The sequence below is a fragment of the Mercenaria mercenaria genome, chromosome 1 (genome assembly GCF_021730395.1).
Source record: "Mercenaria mercenaria strain notata chromosome 1, MADL_Memer_1, whole genome shotgun sequence".
Classification (NCBI taxonomy): Eukaryota; Metazoa; Mollusca; class Bivalvia; order Venerida; family Veneridae; genus Mercenaria; species Mercenaria mercenaria.
The window spans coordinates 91,901,148-91,926,346 of record NC_069361.1 but is presented as its reverse complement, the minus strand read 5'-3'; the positions used below and the strand labels follow the sequence as shown (position 1 = coordinate 91,926,346).

Here is a 25,199-nt window from a genome sequence, read left to right as displayed (position 1 = left end):
TACCTTAAAACAGAGCTATACCAATTTACCAAAGACAACAAAAAACTTATATTGTGAGTTTGATCACACTGTGTAGAAGTTGTCATTGTGAATTTTCTGAATTGTCACAGTAAAAATGTTGAACACCAGTTAAACAATGTTAAACTGCCATCATGTTTCCAACAACTGCTACATGTTAATGGATTTCTCAGTGTCTAATACAATTACAGATAGATGAACATATTTATGTACAAGGCCATATATGTACAACCCTTTTCTACATCTATGAAATCGATATATAAATGTAAGTTTCTAACATTTTCTACAATATACTTTCTAAGTTTTTATAAATCAAGCAGAGTAGTTATTACTGCTACTCAAAATAAAGTTACTTCTCACTTGTTAAACATGCAAAGCAAACAATAAACTTTAGTGAAAATGTCTTTGAAAAATGTCATCAGAAGTGCAAAGTATTTTACGGTCATAAAAGAATATATGCATGTTGCAGTAATTCTCCACATTGATATATCTGTCTCCAGACCCAGGTCTGCACACCAGTTACTTAATAAGTCTCAAAATACCATTGTTGGTTAACAGTTTATATGAATAGTTGTAAAATACGTCCATTACATAATGCTTTATAAACTGACAGTCCATAGTTTGTGCTATACAAAAGGTCTATATTCAACATAAGTGCTGGTCAAATAAACCAAAAGTTTGAAAATAAACCTATGAAAATTAATACCTGACGCCATGTAATAAAACACTTACTGAATGGCTTGTCGGCTAGTAGTCAACACTACTGACCAACAGTGTTTTGGACCTTAGGTAAAATGCTCAGAGTACTGTTCTGTTAGGAGAATGTCTATGCCAGGGCTAGATAGCAAAATAATATGCACAATTACATCCCTGGGCAGAACAGTCTCTAAACATGAGCATCTGACTCTGAGCACAACTTTTAGTACAAAGCCTTAGACCCAGAGTCAAGACGGTTCTGTACATAATCTCACCAATGAATCTCCACACATTGGTCTAAATAAGGTGGACATTTAAGCCAATTACCATCAAAATACTTCAACCTTACTTGTATTCAGTAAGACCTTGGTTTGTATTCAGTAAGACCTTGGCTTGTATTCAGTAAGACCTTGGTTTGTATTCAGTAAGACCTTGGCTTGTATTCAGTATGACCTTGGTTTGACTTTAGTATGACCTTGACCTACACTGCCAGGAAGAACGTCAAGTATGTTACATAAGTAAAGTACCTGTGCCACTTCTGGAGTGAAAATAATGTTTAAGTTCCATTTTGGAAGACCAAAGATTTATTGTACTAACACCAAATGGATAGATGAAGATCATTTTACTAAGATATTCATTGTGTTGTAGTTCTATCCAAACAAATCACAATCCAGCCCCACAAAAACATACAGAAATACATTTTCTATAGTTAAGCAATACACTAAACACTACATCTAGTGATAGAGCATACATTTTTATTAAACTTTTATAAAAACTAGGAAGTTATACAGGTAGCAATGATAATGTACTTAATTGCTATGTTTTAAGTGTAACAAAATAAGTAATAGAAGAGAACCATCCAGTTTCTTTACACTGCTCACCTGGAAGTTTAAAGATTATAGACAGGAAGACAAATACATAACTTCAAAGCTATAACAATATTACAGCTAGATACACCTTACTGACCATTCCAACCAAACAATAAATTTATGCAATGTATAAGTATGAATGTACTTTCAAACATTTTTTTCATGTTGCTGAAACATCCATCACATTTTCTAACAATGTGATATTCAACAATTAAAGTCAGAAGAGACCATACTTTATATTCAATTTAATGTGCACATTTTCTATCTGATATATAGTTTAGATTATATATGGCAAAACGTATAGAAGGCACGTCTCTATGAGCAATATAAACTTCATACCCTAACTATTAGGTTTTTAATTTTATGTAAGATTAGAAACAATGTCTACAGCCATTACAGCAACCTTTCTATTCTAAACATCCTACTTTCTTCAATTTGACCACATTAAAGGGACTTGCCATCAAATCTTCCAAAATTTTAAAAGAACTTTTACAGTGTTAATTATTATAATATGTACAAAATGCATCTGACACACAGTAAAACATGATGTAAAACAGAAGAAATTAGTATCTACCTTGTAAGTTACACACTGAAATTTTCATGTAACACAGTAGAAATTTAGTTCACTTTATATCAAAGTCATAAAAAAATCAACTTACAATAATATTGATAATAAATATATTGTAAACATTTCTGTTTAAAAACAATGGGAGGATACCTGAAGGCATGTCCCTTTCAAGTAACTTGTTACAGAACAAATTAAAACTACATTATTGCCCACTGTGATACATGGGTGCATATTATACATTGGTACTTAGGGTATGGTATTTGATCAGAAACAAGTGGAAGAAATCTCCAACACTTCTGTACATGCTAATTTTCAGCAAAAGTTTATTCTCCCGCAGCACATCCAGTTTATAGTAGATTTAACATGATCTTTGAAAACAAACTGATTTTCAAGTAAAAACACAATGAACACCCATATATCTTAACCATTATTATATATACACAAAAACAATCATAATCATATACTCAAGGCAAGATAAAGATGAAGCATTAAATGCCAGTAATTCTATCACTGTCACAAATTCTACAATGAAAATACAGCTTCTCAGAAACATCTATATTAGGAGTTATACAATGTTTTTTTTAACTTTTTTTTTTGACAAATCCATGCTGAGATTTAGGTAGGATGAACAATTTTCTTCCTAATTATAAATATTAATGGTCATGTGACTTAAATATATAAGAAAACATACTTTGTGAAAAAGTTTTATTCAAAGTGGATTTTCCAAAAAAAGGTGATTATTGAGCAAATTTTTTAAACATTCTATGGGGACTTAAAATAGAATATAGTCATTCTCCGCAAGATAAGTGAAAAGTAATTGGAATGAAAAAAGAAACAGCCATCTTAAATAATTATTTTGGTCAAATGTTGCAAGTTAAACCATATTTTTTTGGTGTTTGGGCCCGTATTTATCAACATTTAAAGTCTGAAATATAAGAATGCCAAATATTCAATTTGCTATTATTCTGTTTATTGCCAATTTATACTAATGCAATTTCGCTGAGCTTTAAGTAACTGCAGAATGAACAATTATGCAAAGTTCAGTTATAACCTGTGCTAATTCATCAATGACAGTGGAAAAGAAAATATGGCATTTTAAAGCTCAAATCTACATTTCAGACTTAAAACGTTGATGAATAAGTTCCCTGATCCAGACACTATCTCATCTAATATATGTAAGAAGCATAAAAATAGTGTTTTAAATAGATACTGTATTTATGCTAGGAATATCTGAACACAAATAACACTATTTTATCTTAAGAACATGAAAGAACACACATCAAATAACATTGTCATTTTCTCAGAACTTTTTAACAAAAACAATAACATTGTGTCTCTCATATGACATGTAACATGAACAATGACACCAATATAATGTACATTCAGTAAATGTAAGCAGTCAGTTACTCAACTTGAAATTCAACATCACCCTCCATTCCATTCCTATGATTGTACTAAACAGTAAAATGAGGTTGTTCATGTTGATGACAAGGAAAAATGGTTTTTATGAAATGTATCCCAACAGTTTCGACATTTTTTCTACAGTGAAACACCGTTCACTCGTGCATCGACAGCTCGAGCACCTGGGCTCACTGGAGCAATTCATATGCTCCCTAGCAGTTTGCCTTATGTTTTCTATTTTATATTTTGACATCATCTATGATGTCACACAAAATCAAAATTTGATATTTTTGTCATAGGACAGTTGAAATCAGGAAAGTAAACTTAAGTTGAATATTCATTCAGAACTGAGGAAGTGAGAATTTACACAAATAAATACTTTACAAATTTGTAGTTTTAAAACACAATATCTGAACTGTCTGACGACAGGAAGATCTAATGATCAAAAAAGTGATGGTTATAAAATTTGTTCAGCATTAACATTCTACATCTACAGTTGCTATGGAAACCGTGTATTACTATTGCCCAACTTGCAGATACACTTTCAAGGCATTTATCATAAATGCTATTAGCCCATTGTTTGTACACCACAATATTGTTTAACACACTACATGTATAATCATTTAAATATAAACAGCTTACAATATTAACAATTCTCTTTTTAGATAAAATAAACTTCACCGGCTATAATACACCCTGTAATATAAAGTCTTTGACCGCCATAATGAATAAGAATTGTCAAATTTAAGTAAGTACACTCCGCGTCCCGGGTAAGCGTGACTCCCACAATACACTTCCTCGTGACAATCTCGGCGGTACACTGGAATGATTTCGTCTACAGGAGGTCTATCATCTCTCTTGTCACCTCCCTTCTCTACGTCATTAGCTTTCCCTTCTGTAAAATCCAAAATAAAAAAAATTAAAATTCCATACAATTGACAAGAGTATGTGTAACTGTGTTGACATTCATACTTAAGGTGACTGAGTGCAGTTATTTATCAAAGAAGATATGTTATGATGATACAGAATTTTTTTTTTATGAATAACTCAAAATTAGTCCAAAGAACTTGAAATCATGTGTACTAGGTTATAAAGCTTAAATTGTTGACCAGTCTCTGAACACTAGCTGAGACTGAGTTCAGTCTTGACACTGACCAATGACAAAGCCACGTCCTCAGACTGGTGCCCAAACTCAGTCTTGACACTGACCAATGACAAAACCGCGTTCTGAGACTGGTGCCCAAACTCAGTCTTGACACTGACCAATGACAAAACCGCGTTCTCAGACTGGTGCCCAAACTCAGTCTTGACACTGACCAATGACAAAACCACGTTCTCAGACTGGTGCCCAAACTCAGTCTTGACACTGACCAATGACAAAACCACGTTCTCAGACTGGTGCCCAAACTCAGTCTTGACACTGACCAATGACAAAACCACATTCTCAGACTGGTGCCCAAACTCAGTCTTGACACTGACCAATGACAAAACCACATTCTGAGACTGGTGCCCAAACTCAGTCTTGACAATGACCAATGACAAAACCACGTTCTGAGACTGGTGCCCAAACTCAGTCTTGACAATGACCAATGACAAAACCGCATTCTCAGACTGGTGCCCAAACTCAGTCTTGACACTGACCAATGACAAAACCACGTTCTCAGACTGGTGCCCAAACTCAGTCTTGACACTGACCAATGACAAAACCACGTTCTCAGACTGGTGCCCAAACTCAGTCTTGACATTGACCAATGACAAAACCACGTTCTGAGACTGGTGCCCAAACTCAGTCTTGACACTGACCAATGACAAAACCACGTTCTGAGACTGGTGCCCAAACTGAGTCTTGACACTGACCAATGACAAAACCACGTTCTGTGACTGGTGCCCAAACTCAGTCTCGACACTGACCAATGACAAAACCACGTTCTCAGACTGGTGCCCAAACTCAGTCTCGACACTGACCAATGACAAAACCACATTCTGAGACTGGTGCCCAAACTCAGTCTTGACAATGACCAATGACAAAACCACATTCTCAGTCTGGTGTCCAAACTCAGTTTCATAACCTTGAACACAGTAAGTTATGTTAACAGAAGTTGTCAAATTTTCATAAGCAATTACAATTCAAAAATACAGTAAACATAAATAACATAAAGAAACTGTAGTTTAGTTTTATTTCAAAAATGAACCCAGACAATTCCTTTGCTATGCGCTCTTTAAGGTAGTTCAGCATGTTTGGTTCGAAATTTTTTCTTCAATGTAGAATTTGATTAAACTCAGTTTTCAAAACTTCAGAATATACTTAGAAAATTCAGCAAATAAAAAAGCTATGGTGCTTTCTGGATAAATGACGTTACACCATCACTTCCAGTTTTTTAAACGTGCAGAACTACCTTAACTTAATCTGAATGGAGGTGCAAGGAGTATTTTTACCTTCTTCTTCCAGCTCTTCCTCATCACTTGATTCACTGACATGAACACTGACTGTATTACTGGGAGCTATAGTCCATTCAAAGAATACACCAAAACCTATGTCATAATAGTCCGTAGCAAATTCCCAAAATAAACATGAACCATCCTCATGAGTAGGAACACGAACCTGTAATGTCATCATCATAAATACTATTCGATACATTCTTTCTATTATGTGTTTTAAAGACGTATTTACAAAATGTTTTAGAAAAACAAACAAACATCTTGAATTGTATATTACTTCAAAGATACATCATCCTACATTACAATCTAATAGTATGTAAATTATTTTTTTAATTTTTGCATCATTTATAAGTAATACATTAAAAGCAAGCTTATTTATAAATAATGATACTAACTACAAATTAAAATCAGCGTATAAAAATGTTGGGTTGAATAATGACAAAACTACATAACAAAATACAAACATACAGGGATCTGGCTTCAATAAACCTTCCTGTTTACCTGTGTTTACCTCTTAAATTTTTAAAATACTGTATACAATACCTACAGTATACTTAAATACATTATCAAAATTCAACTTCTGAAAACTGAAATTTCAAATTTCTCCTCAAATCAGCTTAGAATTTTCCATTTTATTCCCCACAGCCCCAACATCTACTTTTTCAATTAAAAGGAAGAAATTTATTAAAATCACTCAAATTGAGCATGTTACTGTAAAATCATTTAAATTCATTGGGGATTAATTTTCATGGATTTCCTGAACATGTCAAAACCAAAAATTGCCCTCAAACAATAAGCATCCTACAATGTATAATCTTTATTTTTACACGAGTAGTCCCTGATTTGCGCGTCTTGATATTTCAACAAAGTTGAATGATAAAATTCAGCAAAATATGACTTATGACAGCTAACAAACAATCAAGTTTGTAAGTTAATAATGAATTTGAAGTCAGCTGCCGGAAGTACCTAGACAAGGTCGTCAGAGAAGAAAAAAAGGAGTACTTTTGTACTGGCAGCCGATTAACCGGTTTGATTCAATTTCATGTAAGTGATTATCCAGTTTCAAAATCATGAAATCGTTCCAGTCCTACATTCTTTTCTAAGTATCAACAGAAGACTTACAGTAACTGTTTCTCCCGAGCCTACTTTTATCACAGAATCCTTGTCCTTTTTTAAAGACTCCTTAAATTCTTTTACGTCTTTTCTCGTCCACATAGAGGCTGCAGCAATGGGAGGTAATTCATCCTCTACAACACAACAAATACACTACATTTAACAAACTAAAAATCAAGCACAACACTTGGATCAAAAATGAAAACTATTAGGGTTACATATCAATTTAACTAAATATGTAACATCTGTTACATCAGGGAAAACAATTGTATGTAACTTTCTGTCATTTACAGTTCTTACAAATTTTAATGGCATAGGGAACAGCTTGTTTGCTGTAAATGCAACAAGAAGAAATGCTGATGATACCAAAACAAAATGAGAAAACGACTGAAAAAGGAAAAGCTTGAAAAAGTTCATCACAGACCTGAAGTGAGTCTGTTCCTCGCAAGATCTGACCTGAAACACCTAGCTGTCAGTTGAACCTGCTGTAACAGCAAACTGTTTCCATAAGACATTACCAGCAAATTTTGTTCATTCTAGTTCTGTCATAATAAAAACCTTCTTGTTTACAAAATTCTGACCTAATGACCTAACTTTGCAAGACTGAAATTTACAAAACCGAAACTATTTACTTATCTCAAACCATGAGATTCTATTACAGAGAGTGTCTAGGTATACTTTCTCTAACATGCACCTAGATGGCTCATTATGTAACCTAATATTCAAACAAATTTTGCACATCAATTTGCTTAGTGCGACAATTTTCTTCATTTTTCTGGTTCTGTGAGCTATACAGTTTACAATTCTTAAAGCTTTCCTACAATACTGGGAAAATCATAGTACCGACAGTTTTCTAGTTCACTCATTTTCTACTTCAATCAGAAAAATTCTATTTCTCTGTATCCATTTAATGTAATACACATAAAATCAATCTCTTCATTTTGTAAACAATTAATGTAATGCAATATCTGTCACATAGTAATTCCATTCTGATTTGATCTTGACAGAAAATTATATGAGCCATGCCATGAGAAAACCAACATAGTGGGTTTGCGACCAGCATGGATCCAGACCAGCCTGCGCATCCGCGCAGTCTGGTCAGGCTCCATGCTGTTCGCTTTTAAAGCCTATTGGAATTGGAGAAACTACTAGCGAACAGCATGGATCCTGACCAGACTGCGCGGATGCGCAGGCTGGTCTGGATCCTTGCTGGTCGCAAACCCATTATGTTGGTTTTCTCATGGCACGGCTCATATACAACTGCTGTCGGCTAAATGTCTATCTATTTCATCCTCAGATCTGAGCTTCTTGCAACAAAATTACTAAATTACAAATTAGTTTTACTTCCCTAAAATTATAAACATGAAAACCTTCAGTAGATCATATTGTGTTTTTGCTATCTAGAGAGTTCATTTTGCAATCCTTATTGAAGTTGGTTCTAATTCTCCAGGAAACCCGCCATCAGAAGGAAATTAGGAGTAGTAGGTAATCACCAACTTGGGAAATCAGTCACCACAGTTTTGTCAGCCACACTTGGTAAGTGGTTCATCTGAATGTCTTTAAAGTAAATCTAGCAGTTCTGAGAATGAAACTGATAAACATGATGACAGATACCCATTTATACAACAGACATCTATATAGCCCATGCTCCACTCACAGTGGCTGTTGCTAGGGAACCAATATGTATCATATTGTCCTTATTTCTCCGCATGTCATCCTTAAAATCATTTATCTGTTTAGTAACCCACAGTCTTGCTGGCTCAATCTTTGGCAGGGTCACAGAGGCAACAGCTGAAACAATCTTTCATTATTTGCATGATACAGTGATGTTGTTTTTTTTACATGATTCATAACATAACACTAACAAACCAGGTTTTATCATAAACACGAGCTGTGTGAGAGACAATGTGCTTAACAATTCAACAAGAGCAGACTCTTGTCTGTAGCTGCTTGATGTAAGGCAACATGCAAGAAAAGAGTTATGGTTCTTGACTTTACTCAATTATTGATGACAAAATGTATACACTGTAGTTTCAAAGCTCTAATATTCAAGAAAAGTGACCCTTAACAAAAATAAGCATCTATTTTCCAAGTAAAAAGGGGCCATAATTCCACAAAATGCAAAAGACTGTTATAGTACTTTACCTACTAACTAATTTAGTGATAATAAAGAAAACGCTACAGCTCTTACACAGTATGAAAAGTTAACCTACACAAAAATGTTAACCAAGAAATTCAAATATTCTAAGTTCTTAAATGGCTTTAATTCTTACAAAGAGTTGAGGTTCTTGGCCAACATATTCAACTTATGACGAAGTCGAATAAGGGGCATAAGTTTGTAAAAAAGCAAAATAGAGTTATGGAACCTGTGCAATGTAAGTCAGTTTATCACAGTGAATACGTGTGTGAAGTTTTAATCCATTCCCACAAGTGGTTACTGAGATACCAGCTTACATACAAAAACTAAACCAAATCAGGATGACAACAACGATGCACGAGTAAGTCCAACAGTTCTACCTATTCTTCAAATAGTCAAACTAAGAATTTAACCAAAAATGTTTGATTTTCTAAGTACAGAAAGTGCCATAATTTTGACAAAATGCATCAGAATTATGGTTCTTACCCTACTTACTAACTTAACTGCAAATTTTCAATGCTATTGCTCTTATAGTATTGAAGTAAAGTGGACAAAAACAAAAATTTAAACCAAAAAATTCCAATTTTCTAAGTAAAACTAGATGCCCACGGGCAACATGTTGAGCCAGCCCTTTGACTCCTTACTGTGACCTTGACCTTTGAGATAGAGTCCGTCTCATTGAGTTAACCATTCATGCCAATTCTAAACAAGATTCCTCAATGCATGTCAAAGTTATGGGCCGGACAAGACCTGACATGACCTTTGACCTCCAATTGTGACCTTGACCTTTGAAATAAGAACCTGGGGTTTGCACATGACACTCTGTCTTACTGAGGTTAACATTCATGCCAAATATAAACAAGATTCCTCAATACATGTCAAAGTTAAGGGCCGTACAAGATCTGACATGACCTTTGACCTCCAACTGTGACCTTGACCTTTGAGACAGGAACCTGGGGTTTGCGCATGACATTCCGTCTCAATGGGGTTAACATCCATGCCAATATAAACAAGATTGCTCCATGCATGTCAAAGTTATGGTCCAGACAAACAAATCTGGACAGATGCACGGACGCATGCACGAACGCACACACATACACCAAAATGCCATTTGGACAACTATGAGTGGACTTGACAAAAAGGGTCATAATTCTGATAAAATCCAAGGAAGAGTTATGGTTCTTGTCCAACATACTCACTTACATGTGCTTAATTGTTACGGTTTATAAGATAAAGTGGACCTAAACAAAAATCTTAACCAACGCCAATGCAGAAGAAAGTTTGTTTGTTTGTTTTGTATTTTCAACAGTATTTCAGTTATGTAACAGCGGCCAGTTAACCTAATCAGTGTTCCTGGACTCTGTACCAGTACAAACCTGTTCTCTGCAAGTAACTGTCAACTTCCCCACATGAATCTGAGGTGGAGGATGAATGATTTCAGACACAATGTCTTTCATCAAATTGTCACGGAGAAAATACACCCACGCCTGGGGATCGACCTCACGATCCCGTGATCCGTAGATCTGCGCTCTCCCTATTAACCTAAGCGGGCAGGCTTGCAGAAGAAAAAGTGTATCATAAATTGTAGATATTTTTCAAGAAAGACAACCTAAAAATGCTTACCAAGATATCATTATCATGATTTAAGTAAAGTGAGCAATGTAAAAAAAATCTTGTGTGGTGGGGGGTGGATGGTTGCAGTAATGGAGATGAAGGGTAAGATATGTTAGTGTACAGCAGGTGTATCACGGATATCAAGTGTGAGAAATACACAAAAAATATTTTTTAGAGGGAGTGAGGGAGGAGGGGATCAGGGCATATTAGATACCAGTATAGATATTAGGTACCAGTATAGATATATACAAGTATAGATATAAGATACCAGTATAGATAAACAATATAACAAGAGCTCCGCCAAGCGGGGCAATTTATGCCCGAAGGGTTACATCAGAGGATGGGAGCAAAATTTAAAGAACTTGACTGTTGAAGCCCAAAGGACAGGAAGAACAAAGGGAAGAAATTTAAAAACAAGAGGACCATGATGGTCCTGAATCGCTCACCTCTTCCCACATGACCCAGTTTTGAGTATGACGTCGTTTTTTTTATTATTTGATATAGTGACCTAGTTTTTGAGCTCATGTGACCCAGTTTTGAACTTGACCTAGATATTATCAAGATAAAAATTCTGACCAATTTTCATGAAGATCCATTGAAAAATATGGTCTCTACAGAGGTCACAAGGTTTTTCTATTATTTGACCTACTGACCTAGTTTTCGAAGGTACGTGACCCTGTTTTGAACTTTACCTAGATATCATCAAGGTGAACATTCTCACTAATTTTCATGAAAATCTCATGAAAAATATAGCCTCTAGAGAGGTCACAAGGTTTTTCTATTTTAATACCTACTGGCCTAGTTTTTGACCGCATGTGACCCAGTTTCGAAACTGACCTAGATATCATCAAGGTGAACATTCAGATCAATTTTCATGAAGATCCATTGAAAAATATGGCCTCTAGAGAGGTCAAAAGATTTTAATAATTTTAGACCTACTGACCTTGTTTTTGACTGCAGTTGACCCAGTTTCAAACTTGACCTAGATATCATCAAGATGAACATTCAGACCAACTTTCATACAGTTCCCATGAAAAGTATGGCCTCTAGAGAGGTCACAATGTTTTTTCATTATTTGACCCTACTGACCTAGTTTTTTTAAAGCACGTGACCCAGTTTCAAACTTGACCTAGATATCACCAAGGTGAACATTCTGACCAATTTTTATGGAGATCCATTCACAAGTATGGCCTCTAGAGAGGTCACAAGGTTTTTCTATTTTTAGACCTACTGACCTAGTTTTTGTCTGCAAATGACCCTGTTTCGAACTTGACCTAGATATCATCAAGATGAACATTCAGACCAATATTCATACAGATCCCATGAAAAATATGGCCTCTAGAGAGGTCACAAGGTTTTTCTATTATTTGACCTACTGACCTAGTTTTTTAAGGCACGTGATCCACTTTCTAACTTGACCTAGATATCATCAAGATGAACATTCAGACCAACTTTCATACAGATCCCATGAAAAATATGGCCTCTAGAGAGGACACAAGGTTTTTCTATTATTTGACCTACTAACCTAGTTTTTGAAGGCACGTCACCCACTTTCGAACTTGACCTAGATACCATCAAGATGAACATTCTGACCAATTTTCATGAAGATCTCATGAAATATATGGCCTCTAGAGAGGTCACAAGGTTTTTCTATTTTTAGACCTACTGACCTAGTTTTTGACCGCACTTGACCCAGTTTCGAACTTGACCTAGATATCATCAAGATGAACATTCAGACCAACTTTCATACAGATCCCATGAAAAATATGGTCTATAGAGAGGTCACAAGGTTTTTCTATTATTTGACCTACTGACCTAGTTTTTGATGGCACGTGACCCAGTTTTGAACTTGACCTAGATATCATCAAGGTGAACGTTCTGACCAATTTTCATGAAGATCTTGTAATATATGGCCTCTAGAGAGGTCACAAGGTTTTTCTATTTTTAGACCTACTGACCTAGTTTTTGATGGCACGTGACCCAGTTTTGAACTTGACCTAGATATCATCAAGGTGAACATTCTGACCAGTTTTCATGAAGATCTTGTGAAATATATGACCTCTAGAGAGGTCACAAGGTTTTCTATTTTTAGACCTACTGACCTAGTTTTTGATGGCATGTGACCCAGTTTCGAACCTGACCTAGATATCATCAAGATTACCATTCTGACCAACTTTCATACAGATCCCATGAAAAATATGGCCTTTAGAGAGGTCACAAGGTTTTTTTATTATTTGACCTACTGACCTAGTTTTTGACGGCACGTGACCCAGTTTCGAACTCGACCTAGATATCATCAAGGTGAACGTTCAGACCAATTTTCATGAAGATCTTGTGAAATATATGGCCTCTAGAGAGGTCACAAGGTTTTTCTATTTTTAGACCTACTGACCTAGTTTTTGATAGCACGTGACCCACTTTCGAACTTGACCTAGATATCATCAAGGTGAACATTCTGACCAATTTTCATGAAGATCTTGTGAAATATATGACCTCTAGAGAGGTCACAAGGTTTTTCTATTCTTAGACCTGATGGAACGTGACCCAGTTTCGAACTTGATCTAGATATCATCAAGATGAACATTCAGACCAACTTTCATAAAGATCCCATGAAAAATGTGACCTCTTGAGTGGTCACAAGCAAAAGTTTACGGACGGACGCACGCACGGACGGACGAAGGACACCGCGCGATCACAAAAGCTCACCTTGTGACAGGTGAGCTAAAAACAAGAGTGCAAGAATGTCACAATATACGTCCTTCACACCAAATTTCTTTACTCTAGCACCTGTATTTGCAAATGGAATTTTAATTTTGTGGTTGTTTAGTAATAACTGTAAGTGTTTTGTTTTTCTAAGTCCACAAAAAAACTCCTTACCAGGTAGAGATACCTTAAAATACACCTAAAATTGGAAAGTAACATCTATGTTGTACTACAGAAAAGTGGTCTTGGTTTTTCCCTACAGTCAATTATAAACAAGAGTGCCAGAATGTCACAATATACGCCCGTCACAGCAAATTTATTTACTCTAGCACCTGTATTTGCAGATGTAATTTTAATTTTGTGGTTGTTTAGTAATCATTGTAATTCTTTTGTTTTTCTAAGTCCACAAAAAAACTCCTTACCAGGTAGAGATACCTTAAAATACACCTAAAATTAGAAAGTAAGAACTATGTTGTACCACAGAAAAGTGGTCTTGGTTTTTCCCTACGGTCAATTATAAAAAAGTTACAATATAAGTTATTTATAGTAACAACTAAGGGAAGTTAATCTTTAAAAAAAAAAAAAAAAAAAAAAAAAAAATTTAATACAAAAAATTTTTTTTTCAAGTCCACACAAAAATCCTTACCAGGTAGAAATTGGTCAAAATACACCTCAAAATTGGATGTAACATGCATGTTGTACTACAGAAAAGTGGCCTCGATTTTTCCCTACATCTAGTAATGAAAAAGTTACAATATAAGCTATTTACAGTAACAACAAAGGGAAGTAATTCTAAAGAAGGGAACTGCGCATGACACTTCGTCTCATGATGGTGTATAATTGTGCCAAGTTACATCAAAATCCCTCTATGCATGAAGAAGAAATGCATCGGACAGTCATTCTTGTATCTGACCTTTGGCCTCTAAGTGTGACCTTGACCTTAGACCTAGGGACCTGGTTCTTGCGCATGACACTCCGTCTTGTGGTGGTGAACATTTATACCAAGTTATATCAAAATCCCTCCATGCATGAAGAAGAAATGCTCCGGACAAAGTTTTCATTCTTGTATCCTTTGACCTCTAAGTGTGACCTTGACCTTAGACCTAGGGACCTGGTTCTTGTGCATGACACTCCGTCTCATGATGAAGAACAATTGTGCCAACTTTCATCAAAATCCCTCTATGCATGAAGAAGGTATGCTCCGGACAAAGTTTTCATTCTTGTATCCTTTGACCTCTAAGTGTGACCTTGACCTTAGACCTAGGGACCTGGTTCTTGCGCATGACACTCCGTCTCATGATGATAAACAATTGTGCCAACTTTCATCAAAATCCCTCTATGCATGAAGAAGATATGCTCCGGACAAAGTCATACTTGAATTTGACCTTTGACCTCTAAATGTGACCTTGACCTTAGACCTAGGGACCTGGTTCTTGCGCATGACACTCCGTCTTGTGGTGGTGAACATTTATACCAAGTTATATCAAAATCTCTCCATGCATGAAGAAGAAATGCTCCGGACAAAGTTTTCATTCTTGTATCCTTTGACCTCTAAGTGTGACCTTGACCTTAGACCTAGGGACCTGGTTCTTGCGCATGACACTCCGTCTCATGATGAGGAACAATTGTGCCAACTTTCATCAAAATCCCTCTATGCATGAAGAAGATATGCTCTGGACAAAGTTTTCATTCTTGTATCCTTTGACCTCTAAGTGTGACCTTGACCTTAGACCTAGGGACCTGGTTCTAGCGCATGACACTCCGTCTCATGATGATAAACAATTGTGCCAACTTTCATCAAAATCCCTCTATGCATGAAGAAGATATGCTCCGGACAAAGTCATACTTGAATTTGACCTTTGACCTCTAAGTGTGACCTTGACCTTGACCTTAGACCTAGGGACCTGGTTCTTGCGTATGACACTCCGTCTCATGATGGTGAACAACTGTGCCAAGTTTCATCAAAATCCCTCCATGCATGTAGAAGATATGCTCCGGACAAGGTCTGTGGACGCCGCCCGCCCGCCCATCCACCCGCCAGGGGCGTTCCCATAATACGTCCCGTTTTTCAAACGGGCGTATAAAAAGTTACAATATAAGTTATTTATAGTAACAACTAAGGGAAGTTAATCTTAAAAAAAAAAAAAAAATCTTTACCACGTAGAGACTGGTCAAAATACACCTCAAAATTGGATGTAGCATGCATGTTGTACTACAGAAAAGTGGTCTTGATTTTTCCCTACGACTAGTAATGAAAAAGTTACAATATAAGCTATTTATAGTAACAACAAAGGGAATTAATTCTAAAGAAGGGAACTGCGCATGACACTGTCTCATGATGGTGTTAAATTGTGTCAAGTTACATGAAAATCCCTCCATGCATGAAGAAGAAATGCTTCGGACAGTCATTCTTGTATCTGACCTTTGGCCTCTAAGTGTGACCTTGACCTTAGACCTAGTGACCTGGTTCTTCCGCATGACACTACGTCCTGTGGTGGTGAACATTTGTGCCAAATTATATCAAAATCCCTCTATGCATGAAGAAGAAATGCTCCGGACAACGTTTTCATCCTTGTATCCTTTGACCTCTAAGTGTGGCCTTGACCTTAGACCTAGGGACCTGGTTCTTGCGCATGACACTCCGTCTCATGATGATAAACAATTGTGCCAACTTTCATCAAAATCCCTCTATGCATGAAGAAGATATGGTCTGGACAAAGTCATTCTTGAATTTGACCTTTGATCTCTAAGTGTGACCTTGACCTTAGACCTAGTTCTTGCGCATGACACTCCGTCTCATGATGGTGAACAACTGTGCCAAGTTTCATCAAAATCCTTTCATGCATGTAGAAGATATGCTCCGGACAAAGTCTGTGGACGCCGCCCGCCCGCCCGCCCGCCCGCCCACCCACCAGGGGCGTTCCCATAATAATTCCCGTTTTTCAAACGGGCGTATAAAAATTCTAAGTCCACAAAAAAATCCTTACCAGGTACAGGTATGTCAAAATACACCTTAAAATTGGAGGTACCATCCATGTTGTACCACAGAAAAGTGGTCTCAGTTTTTCCCTACGGCCAATAATAAAGTTTCAAAATAAGCTATTTATAGTAACATAGGGAAGTAATTCAAATTTTTTTTATTGTAAGTGAACAAAAAAGGGATCTGCCAAATAAAAACAAGAGCACTGCAATACAGAGCAATATACACAAAGCAAAGTAATATATGACCTCTGACCCCTAAGTGTGACCTTGACGTTAAAGCAAGTCATCCAAAACATGCGCTCTGCATGTCGTCTCAGTGTCGTGAACATTTGTGCCAAGTTTCTTTGAAATCCTTCATGCAGTTCAAGAGTTACAGAGTGGACACGAAACAAACTGATATGACCTTTGACCCCTAAGTGTGACCTTGACCTTGAAGCGAGACATAAAAAACATGCGCTCTGCATGTCGTCTCGGTGTGGTGAACATTTGTGTCAAGTTTCTTTGAAATCCTTCAAGGGGTTCAAGAGTTACAGAGCAGACACGAAATTGCTAAAGGACGGACAGACGGCCAAAATGAAAGAGGGGGCCATTTCTTTTGTTATTTTCTTTTGTTTGAATAGGGGGACCTAGCCCTTTATTCTATTGTCAACGGATTGAAGCTATTGTTCTCTTTTGTTCTCTTTACTGTTAGATGGCCCTCTCTTTCATTTCGGTCAGATGGACAGACGGACACCGGGCGTATAACATAATAAGGGCGTATAAAAAAATATGCTTAAGAAATGTACAAAAATATAGTATTACTATATCAATTTTTTGTTTGGTGAATGGAGGTAGGGGGAATGGTTAAGGCAGTGGGTGTAGGATGGGAATGTATGAAATAATGAATTATCTATTAGTGTGAGGAATGAAAACTAAAATGCTGGGAGTGTGGGGGTGGGGGGATAAAGAAGTTGATGGTAAAAGAGATACTGAGAAATCCATAAAAGATACATGATTTAAATTAATTGTGAGAAATGGAAACAAGAGGACCATGATGGTCCTGAATCGCTCACCTCTTCCAACATGACCCAGTTTTGAGTATGACGTCGTTTTTTCTATTATTTGACATAGTGACCTAGTTTTGAACTTGATCTAGGTATTATCAAGATAAAAATTCTAACCAATTTTCAGGAAGATCCATTGAAAAATATGGTCTCTAGAGAGGTGACAAGGTTTTTCTATTATTTGACCTATTGACCTAGTTTTCAAAGGTACGTGACCCTGTTTTGAACTTTACCTAGATATCATCAAGGTGAACATTCTCACTAATTTTCATGAAGATCTCATGAAAAATATGGCCTCTAGAGAGGTCACAAGGTTTTTCTATTTTCATACCTACTGGCCTAGTTTTTGACCGCACGTGACCCGGTTTCAAATTTGACCTAGATATCATCAAGATGAACATTCAGACCAACTTTCATACAGATCCATTGAAAAGTATGGCCTCAAGAGAGGTCACAAGGTTTTTTTTATTATTTGACCTACTGACCTAGTTTTTTAAGGCACGTGACCCAGTTTCAAACTTGACCTAGATATCATCAAGATGAACATTCTGACCAATATTCATGAAGATCCATTCACAACTATGGCCTCTAGAGAGGTCACAAAGTTTTTCTATTTTTAGACCTACTGACCTAGTTTTTGACCGCAGTTGACCCAGTTTCGAACCTGACCTAGATATCATCAAGATGAACATTCAGACCAATTTTCATACAGATCCCATGAAAAATATGGCCTTTAGAGAGGTCACAAGGTTTTTCTATTATTTGACCTACTGACCTAGTTTTTGAAGGCACGTGACCCACTTTCGAACTTGACCTAGATATCATCAAGATGAACAGTCAGACCAACTTTCATACAGATCCCATGAAAAATATGACCTCTAGAGAGGTCGTAAGGTTTTTCTATTATTTGACCTACTGACCTAGTTTTTGACGGCACGTGACCCACTTTTGAACTTGACCTAGATATCATCAAGTTAAACATTCTGACCAATTTTCATGAAGATCTCATGAAATATATGGCCTCTAGAGAGGTCACAAGGTTTTTCTATTTTTAGACCTACTGACCTAGTTTTTGACCACACGTGACCCAGTTTCGAACTTGACCTAGATATCATCAAGATGAATACTCAGACCAACTTTCATACAGATCCCATGAAAAATATGGCCTTTAGAGAGGTCACAAGGTTTTTCTATTATTTGACCTACTGACCTAGTTTTTGATGGCATGTGACCCAGTTTCGAACTTGACCTAGATATCATCAAGGTGAACGTTCTGACCAATTTTCATGAAGATCTTGTGAAATATATGGCCTCTAGAGAGGTCACAAGGTTTTTCTATTTTTAGACCTACTGACCTAGTTTTTGATGGCATGTGACCCAGTTTCGAACTTGACCTAGATATCATCAAGGTGAACATTCTGACCAATTTTCATGAAGATCTTGTGAAATATATGGCCTCTAGAGAGGTCACAAGGTTTTTCTATTTTTAGACCTACTGACCTAGTTTTTGAAGGCACATGACCCAGTTTCGAACTTGACCTAGATATCATCAAGATGAACATTCTGACCAACTTTCATAAAGATCCCATGAAAAATGTGACCTCTAGAGTGGTCACAAGCAAAAGTTTACGGCTGCACGCACGCACGCACGGACGGACGACGGACACTGCGCGATCACAAAAGCTCACCTTGTCACTTTGTGACAGGTGAGCTAAAAAAACTCTGAAGGGGTAGGGGGAGTTAGGGGGTATAATTGGTGGGAAAGGGGGCAAAGGTAATGAGGGTAGGGGTTAGAAGTGGGGATAAGACATCTGACCCTAGTGACCTTGATCTTTAACACATCTGACCCTAAACTAAGATGTCTACCCCTTACCAACTCTTTAAGTTTGATGATAATTGGGGTAGCAATTAAGAAGACATAATGAAACTGAGAAGCTTGCAATAAAACTTAACCTGGGTAAGTACAACAGCCCTCCTTATTCTTCAAATAGCCAAGCTAAAAACCTTTGATCTTGCGGAAAAAAGGCCTAAATATTGGTATCTTCATATTGTCAGACTATTTGCTTTTTTACAAGGATTTTATTGTGTTTCAATGTAAAATGTTACAGAAAGGGGTTGTTTCGAATGAAATAACATAATCCCCTTTCTATAGGTATTCTCACATTATATTTCATTACATAGTATTTCCAAACTACCAAATACAGAAGATATATTATCAGCAGAATGCAAATATATAGGATCCCTTCTTTAGACCTTATAAAACTAAGTCAGAAATCAGAATTTTTTTACAATTTCAGTTGAACAGTAGGAAGACCTCTTGGATTTATAGAAAAAAAGGAACTTTTAAACAAATTCTGTGACAACTTTGAATCAATATCCCAATTTAAGATAACTACAGACAATGCATCTTCCAATATAAGATGACATTATCTTGGCTCAGCCTGAAGATCAACATCTAATATAAATAGAATAAATGGAAATCACTCTTCTTGTTCAAGGAATAACTGCCTCCATAACCCATGATTAGCAAACATCAAAAACAATGTCGTCTAGAGACCACCATTTAAGAAATCAAATATGCTAGATTTATTGAATAAGGATATTGTGCTAATGAAAAATTCTCCGCATGCTGGCCATTTCATTTAATGCCTGATTGACAATCACATCACGGCATGACCAACAGCGCCACAGAACACTGCCTATCATAGAGAGAAAGAATAATCTTTCATGACAGTCTTGAAGAGTTATTGCTTCAATTACCTGTAGCTTTGGGAAGATTACAAAATGATTTCTGCTGTCCATTTTGATGTACAGTACACTCGAAACCCGTTATAACGCTTCTCGATATACCGCGGTCCTCGGTTTAACGCTGTATGGCCTTGGCGCCCAAATTTTAGAGGGTAAAAAAAAAAAAAAAAAAAAAAAAAAAAAAAAAAAAAAATCCGCGGATGTTACTTAATTTGATCATAACCAGCGTTAAAACTACAAGTACCTGTGTACTTTAACACCTTTCCATGACAACTGTCACAAAAATCAATAATCGTCTGCTAGCTTACTTGTTTGCTTATCGCCTTTGTTTAAGTTTCAATACATGTAGACATGTGACAATTATGCAATCAGTACCGTGTCAATATTAGATTGTTTGCATAACAAGCGTGTAACATTGGTCAGTCAACTATCAAACTGTTTAAGTTTGCACCAATTAAGCAGATGACGAGATCACTTGAGTGAATAAAAAATCGAATTTTGTAATAAACTGCAGCCGTTTTTCATAATCATCACACTCAATTCATCATAAATAACGAAGATTCGAGGCACTGAAAGCCTTACTGAGAATGTGCTCCCTTTTTAATATCGTATATCAACGACGCTGATTAAAAAAATTTCTATCTTATTTATCGATTTCCTTCATGTAAATCTATTCAAAATTATTTTTTTTAAGACTGTCCGCGTTTCTCTTTTAGTTACATAAACCCCCAGTGCAATTGCGGTGCATATGTAATTCTCACGACCGCGCATTCCTCACACAGCGTTATATATGATTACTTCCGGGATACACAAATCAAATTTTCTTTTATAATCACGACAAAATGAGAAGATGACACAGCGGTATAATTCTTTTAATGTATTTTTCAGTAGCATTTAAGGTAAATAAATGTCCCGTTTATTCGATTCTTATTTCTTATTAACATAAAACAGCGTCCAAAATACGTTACCGGTGGGTGGGGTATTGCATATACCGCTGATACGATCAACCCGCGTTATAAATTTAACCCCGCTAGATCCGCGGCTCTCGAACCTTGGACCCCGACGACAGCGTTGTAACGGGGTCCCAGTGTACTAGCAAAACAAGCAACATTTTATCATTCTTTGAAAGTACTGCTAACAAGAACCAAGAGCATAAACGAGAAACAAGAGCACTGCCAATGAGAAACATGAGCCAACGAGAAACAAGAGTGCTGCCAACAAGAAACAATAGTATAATGCCAATGAGAATCAAGAGCACTGCCAATGAGAAAAACAAGAGCACCGCCTTGCGGGTGCTGACGCTCATCTGATTTTTTTTGTATAATAGAAATATTGTCCTACCCATGATTTTCTAAGTCTAAAAAGGGCCATCATTCTTGCAAAAAGCAGGATAGAGTTATGTTTCTTGATGTACAGTGTCCACTTATGATGGTGAAAAACTGTTGCAAGTTTTAAAGCAATAGCTTTGATAGTTTATGAGAAAAGTATACTTAAACATAATACTCAACCAAGAAAATGATTTTCTAAGTCCAAAAGGGGCAATAATTATTGCAAAAAGCAGGATGGAGTTATGTTGCTTGCTGTACAGGGTCAGCTTATGATGGTGAACAAGTGTTGCAAGTTTCAAAGCAATAGCTTTGATAGTTTAAGAGAAAAAGTTCACCTAAACATAAAACTTAACCAAGAAATCTGATATTTTCTAAGTCCAAAAGGGGCCATAAATCTTGCAAAAAGCAGGATGGAGTTATGTTTCTTGATGTACAGGGTCAGCTTACGATGGTGAACAAGTGTTGCAAGTTTTAAAGCAAAAGCTTTGATAGTTTAGGATAAAAGCTGACCTAAACATAAAACTTAACCAAGAAAACTGATTTTCTAAGTCCAAAAGGGGCAATAATTCTTGCAAAAAGCAAGATGGAGTTATGTTTCTTGATGTACAGGGTCTGCTTATGATGGTAAACAAGTATTCCAAGTTTCAAAGCAATAGCTTTGATAGTTTAGGAGAAAAGTTGACCTAAACATAAAACTTAACCAAGAAATCAGATATTTTCTAAGTACAAAAGGGGCCATAAATCTTGCAAAAAGCAAGATGGAGTTATGTTTCTTGCTATACAGGGTCAGCTTATGATGGTGAACAAGTATTCCAAGTTTCAAAGCAATAGCTTTGATAGTTTAGGAGAAAAGCTGACCTAAACATAAAACTTAACCAGGCAACGCCGACGCCGACAACCGCTCAAGTGATGACAATAACTCTTTTTTTTTTTCAAAAAATCAGATGAGCTAAAAAAGAGTACTGCCAATGAGAAACAAGAGGGCCATGAAGGCCCTGTATCGCTCACCTGACATACTGACCTAAAGACCATCAAGATTAACATTCTGACCAAGTTTCATTAAGATATGGTATAAATGTGGCCTCTAAAGTGTAAACTAGTTTTTCTTTTAATTCGATCTGGTGACCTTGTTTTTGATCCCACATTACCCAGATTCAAGCTGGACCTTGAGATCATCAAGATTAACATTCTGACCAAGTTTCATGAAGATACAGTCATAAATGTGGCCTCTACAGTGTTAACAAGCTTTTCCTTTGATCTGACCTGGTGACCTAGTTTTTGACCCCACCTGACCCAATATCAAACTTGTCCAAGACTTTATTGAGGGTAACATTCTGACCAAGTTTCATTAAGATGGGCCCAAATTGTGACCTCTAGAGTGGTAACCCCCATACTGCACCAGCCTCTAAATAGCAAAGTTTTAGTACAGACCATTTTCACATGAAAAATGTATGACTAAAAGTTTGAAGCAAATTGTATTCAGGTAAAGTTGTGCATCTGAGCAACTTTGAATCCATTCTTTCAAAATCAAAATCCATCAACTTGCCTAAGTTGTAAATGAGACACAGAACTTAACTACGGTCATCCTATTATAGCATGAAGCACAACATACAGTCTACCTAAAAGACAACATAAAACACTTATATACCTTCTTCCACTGCTTTACCATCTTCTGTGCTGTTTTGTGAAGTCTCTGTTTTTATAGGTGGTGCTACAGGGCCATTTGGTACAGAGGGCAGAGCATTTGTGGGTGGAGTTTGGATATTTGTGGGTGGAGTTTGTTCATTGGTTTGCGGAGCTTCAGTTTGTCCAGTCTTTTGTGCCGCTTGCATGGCCTGTAGCTGCTGATACTGTTGTTGCTGATGAAGCAGTTGCTGCTGATATACTTGCTGCATGTACTGCTGAAAATGTTGCTCTTGTAACTGACCTATCAACTCTTCTTGCTGTAATGAGAACAAAATGGTAACTGAAACTTTGAGTTTAACTATTTCTTCCCAATACAAACCATCACAGGAGTGACGAATAATACCCCCACAACACCGCCTTGTCACAGAAGTATGGCAACTGTAAGAAAGAAATGGCCACAAGAAGGTGCAATTTAAGTTGTTTAACTTGAAGGTGAAAACAAGAGCTGTCGGAGGACAGCAACGCTCGACTATTTAACAGCCTTGTCGCTTGAATGAATAAGAAAGTCGAAAAAGGGGCATAATTTAGTAAAAAAGTAAAATAGGGTTATGGAACCTGCATAGTGCTTATCAGCTCATGACAGTGAACTAGTGTGTGAAGTTTCAATCCTTTCCCATTAGTGGATACTGAGATACCAGCTTACATACAAAAACTTAACCAAAAATTTCTATGTTGAAAAAGGGGCATAATTTTGTAAACAAGAGGACCATGATGGTCCTGAATCGCTCACCTGTCCCCACATGACCCAGTTTTGAAGTGAGTATGATGTCATTTTTTTCTATTATTTGACATAGTGACCTAGTATTTGAGCTCATGTGACCCAGTTTTGAACTTGACCTAGATATCGAGATAAAAATTCTGACCAAGTTTCATGAAGATCCATTGAAAAATATGGCCTCTAGAGAGGTCACAAGGTTTTTCTATTATCTGACCTAATGACCTAGTTTTTGAAGGCACTTGACCCAGTTTCGAACTTGACCTAGATACCATCAAGGTGAACATTCTCACCAATTTTCATGAAGATCTCATGAAAAGTATGGCCTCTAGAGAGGTCACAAGGTTTTTCTATTTTTAGACCTAATGACCTAGTTTTTGACCCTACGTCATCCACTTTAGAACTTGACCAACATATCATCAAGGTGAACAATCTGACTAATTTTCATGAAGATCCATTGAAAAATAAGGCCTCTAGAGAGGTCACAAGTTTTTTTTTCTATTTTTAGACCTAATGACCTAGTTTTTGACCGCATGTGACCCACTTTCGAACTTGACCTAGATATCATCAAAGTGAACATTCAGACCAACTTTCATGAAGATCCATGGAAAAATATGGCCTCTAGAAAGGTCACAAGGTTTTTTTTTTTTAGACCTAATGACCTAGTTTTGGACCGCAAGTGACCCAGTTTCGAACTTGACCTAGATATCATCAAGGTGAACATTCTGACTAATTTTCATGAAGATCCATTGAAAAATATGGCCTCTAGAGAGATCACAAGGTTTTTCTATTTTTAGACCTACTGACCTAGTTTTTGAAAGCACGAGACCCAGTTTCGAACTCAACCTAGATATCATCAAAATGAACATTCTGACTAATTTTCATGAGTATCCATTTAAAACAAGAGGACCATGATGGTCCTGAATCGCTCACCTCTTCCGACATGACCCAGTTTTGAGTATGACGTCGTTTTTTCTATTATTTGACATAGTGACCTAGTTTTTGAGCTCATGTGACCCAGTTTTGAACTTGACCTAGATATTATCAAGATAAAAATTATGACCAATTTTCATGAAGATCCATTGAAAAATATGGTCTCTAGAGAGGTCACAAGGTTTTTCTATTATTTGACCTATTGA

The 25,199-nt window shown here is 36.6% G+C and overlaps 1 protein-coding gene across 3 annotated transcripts in view; it reads right to left on the bottom strand.

Annotated features, from left to right (window-relative positions):
* Positions 1-284: 284 nt before the first annotated feature.
* LOC123530391 (Golgi resident protein GCP60-like) overlaps positions 285-25,199 on the bottom strand; it is an 80,464-nt gene continuing 55,549 nt past the window's right edge. For 2 of the 3 annotated variants that reach the window (XM_045311165.2, XM_045311170.2), the window contains 4 exons: positions 23,308-23,602; positions 7,114-7,238; positions 5,989-6,154; positions 285-4,447 (listed from right to left, as the gene is read on the bottom strand). In XM_045311165.2, coding sequence (XP_045167100.2) covers positions 4,230-4,447; positions 5,989-6,154; positions 7,114-7,238; positions 23,308-23,602 — 804 coding nt within the window. In that variant the 3' untranslated portion in view covers positions 285-4,229. The remainder of the gene's footprint in view (positions 4,448-5,988; positions 6,155-7,113; positions 7,239-23,307; positions 23,603-25,199) is intronic. The other variant, XR_008366040.1, reaches the window with a different exon arrangement.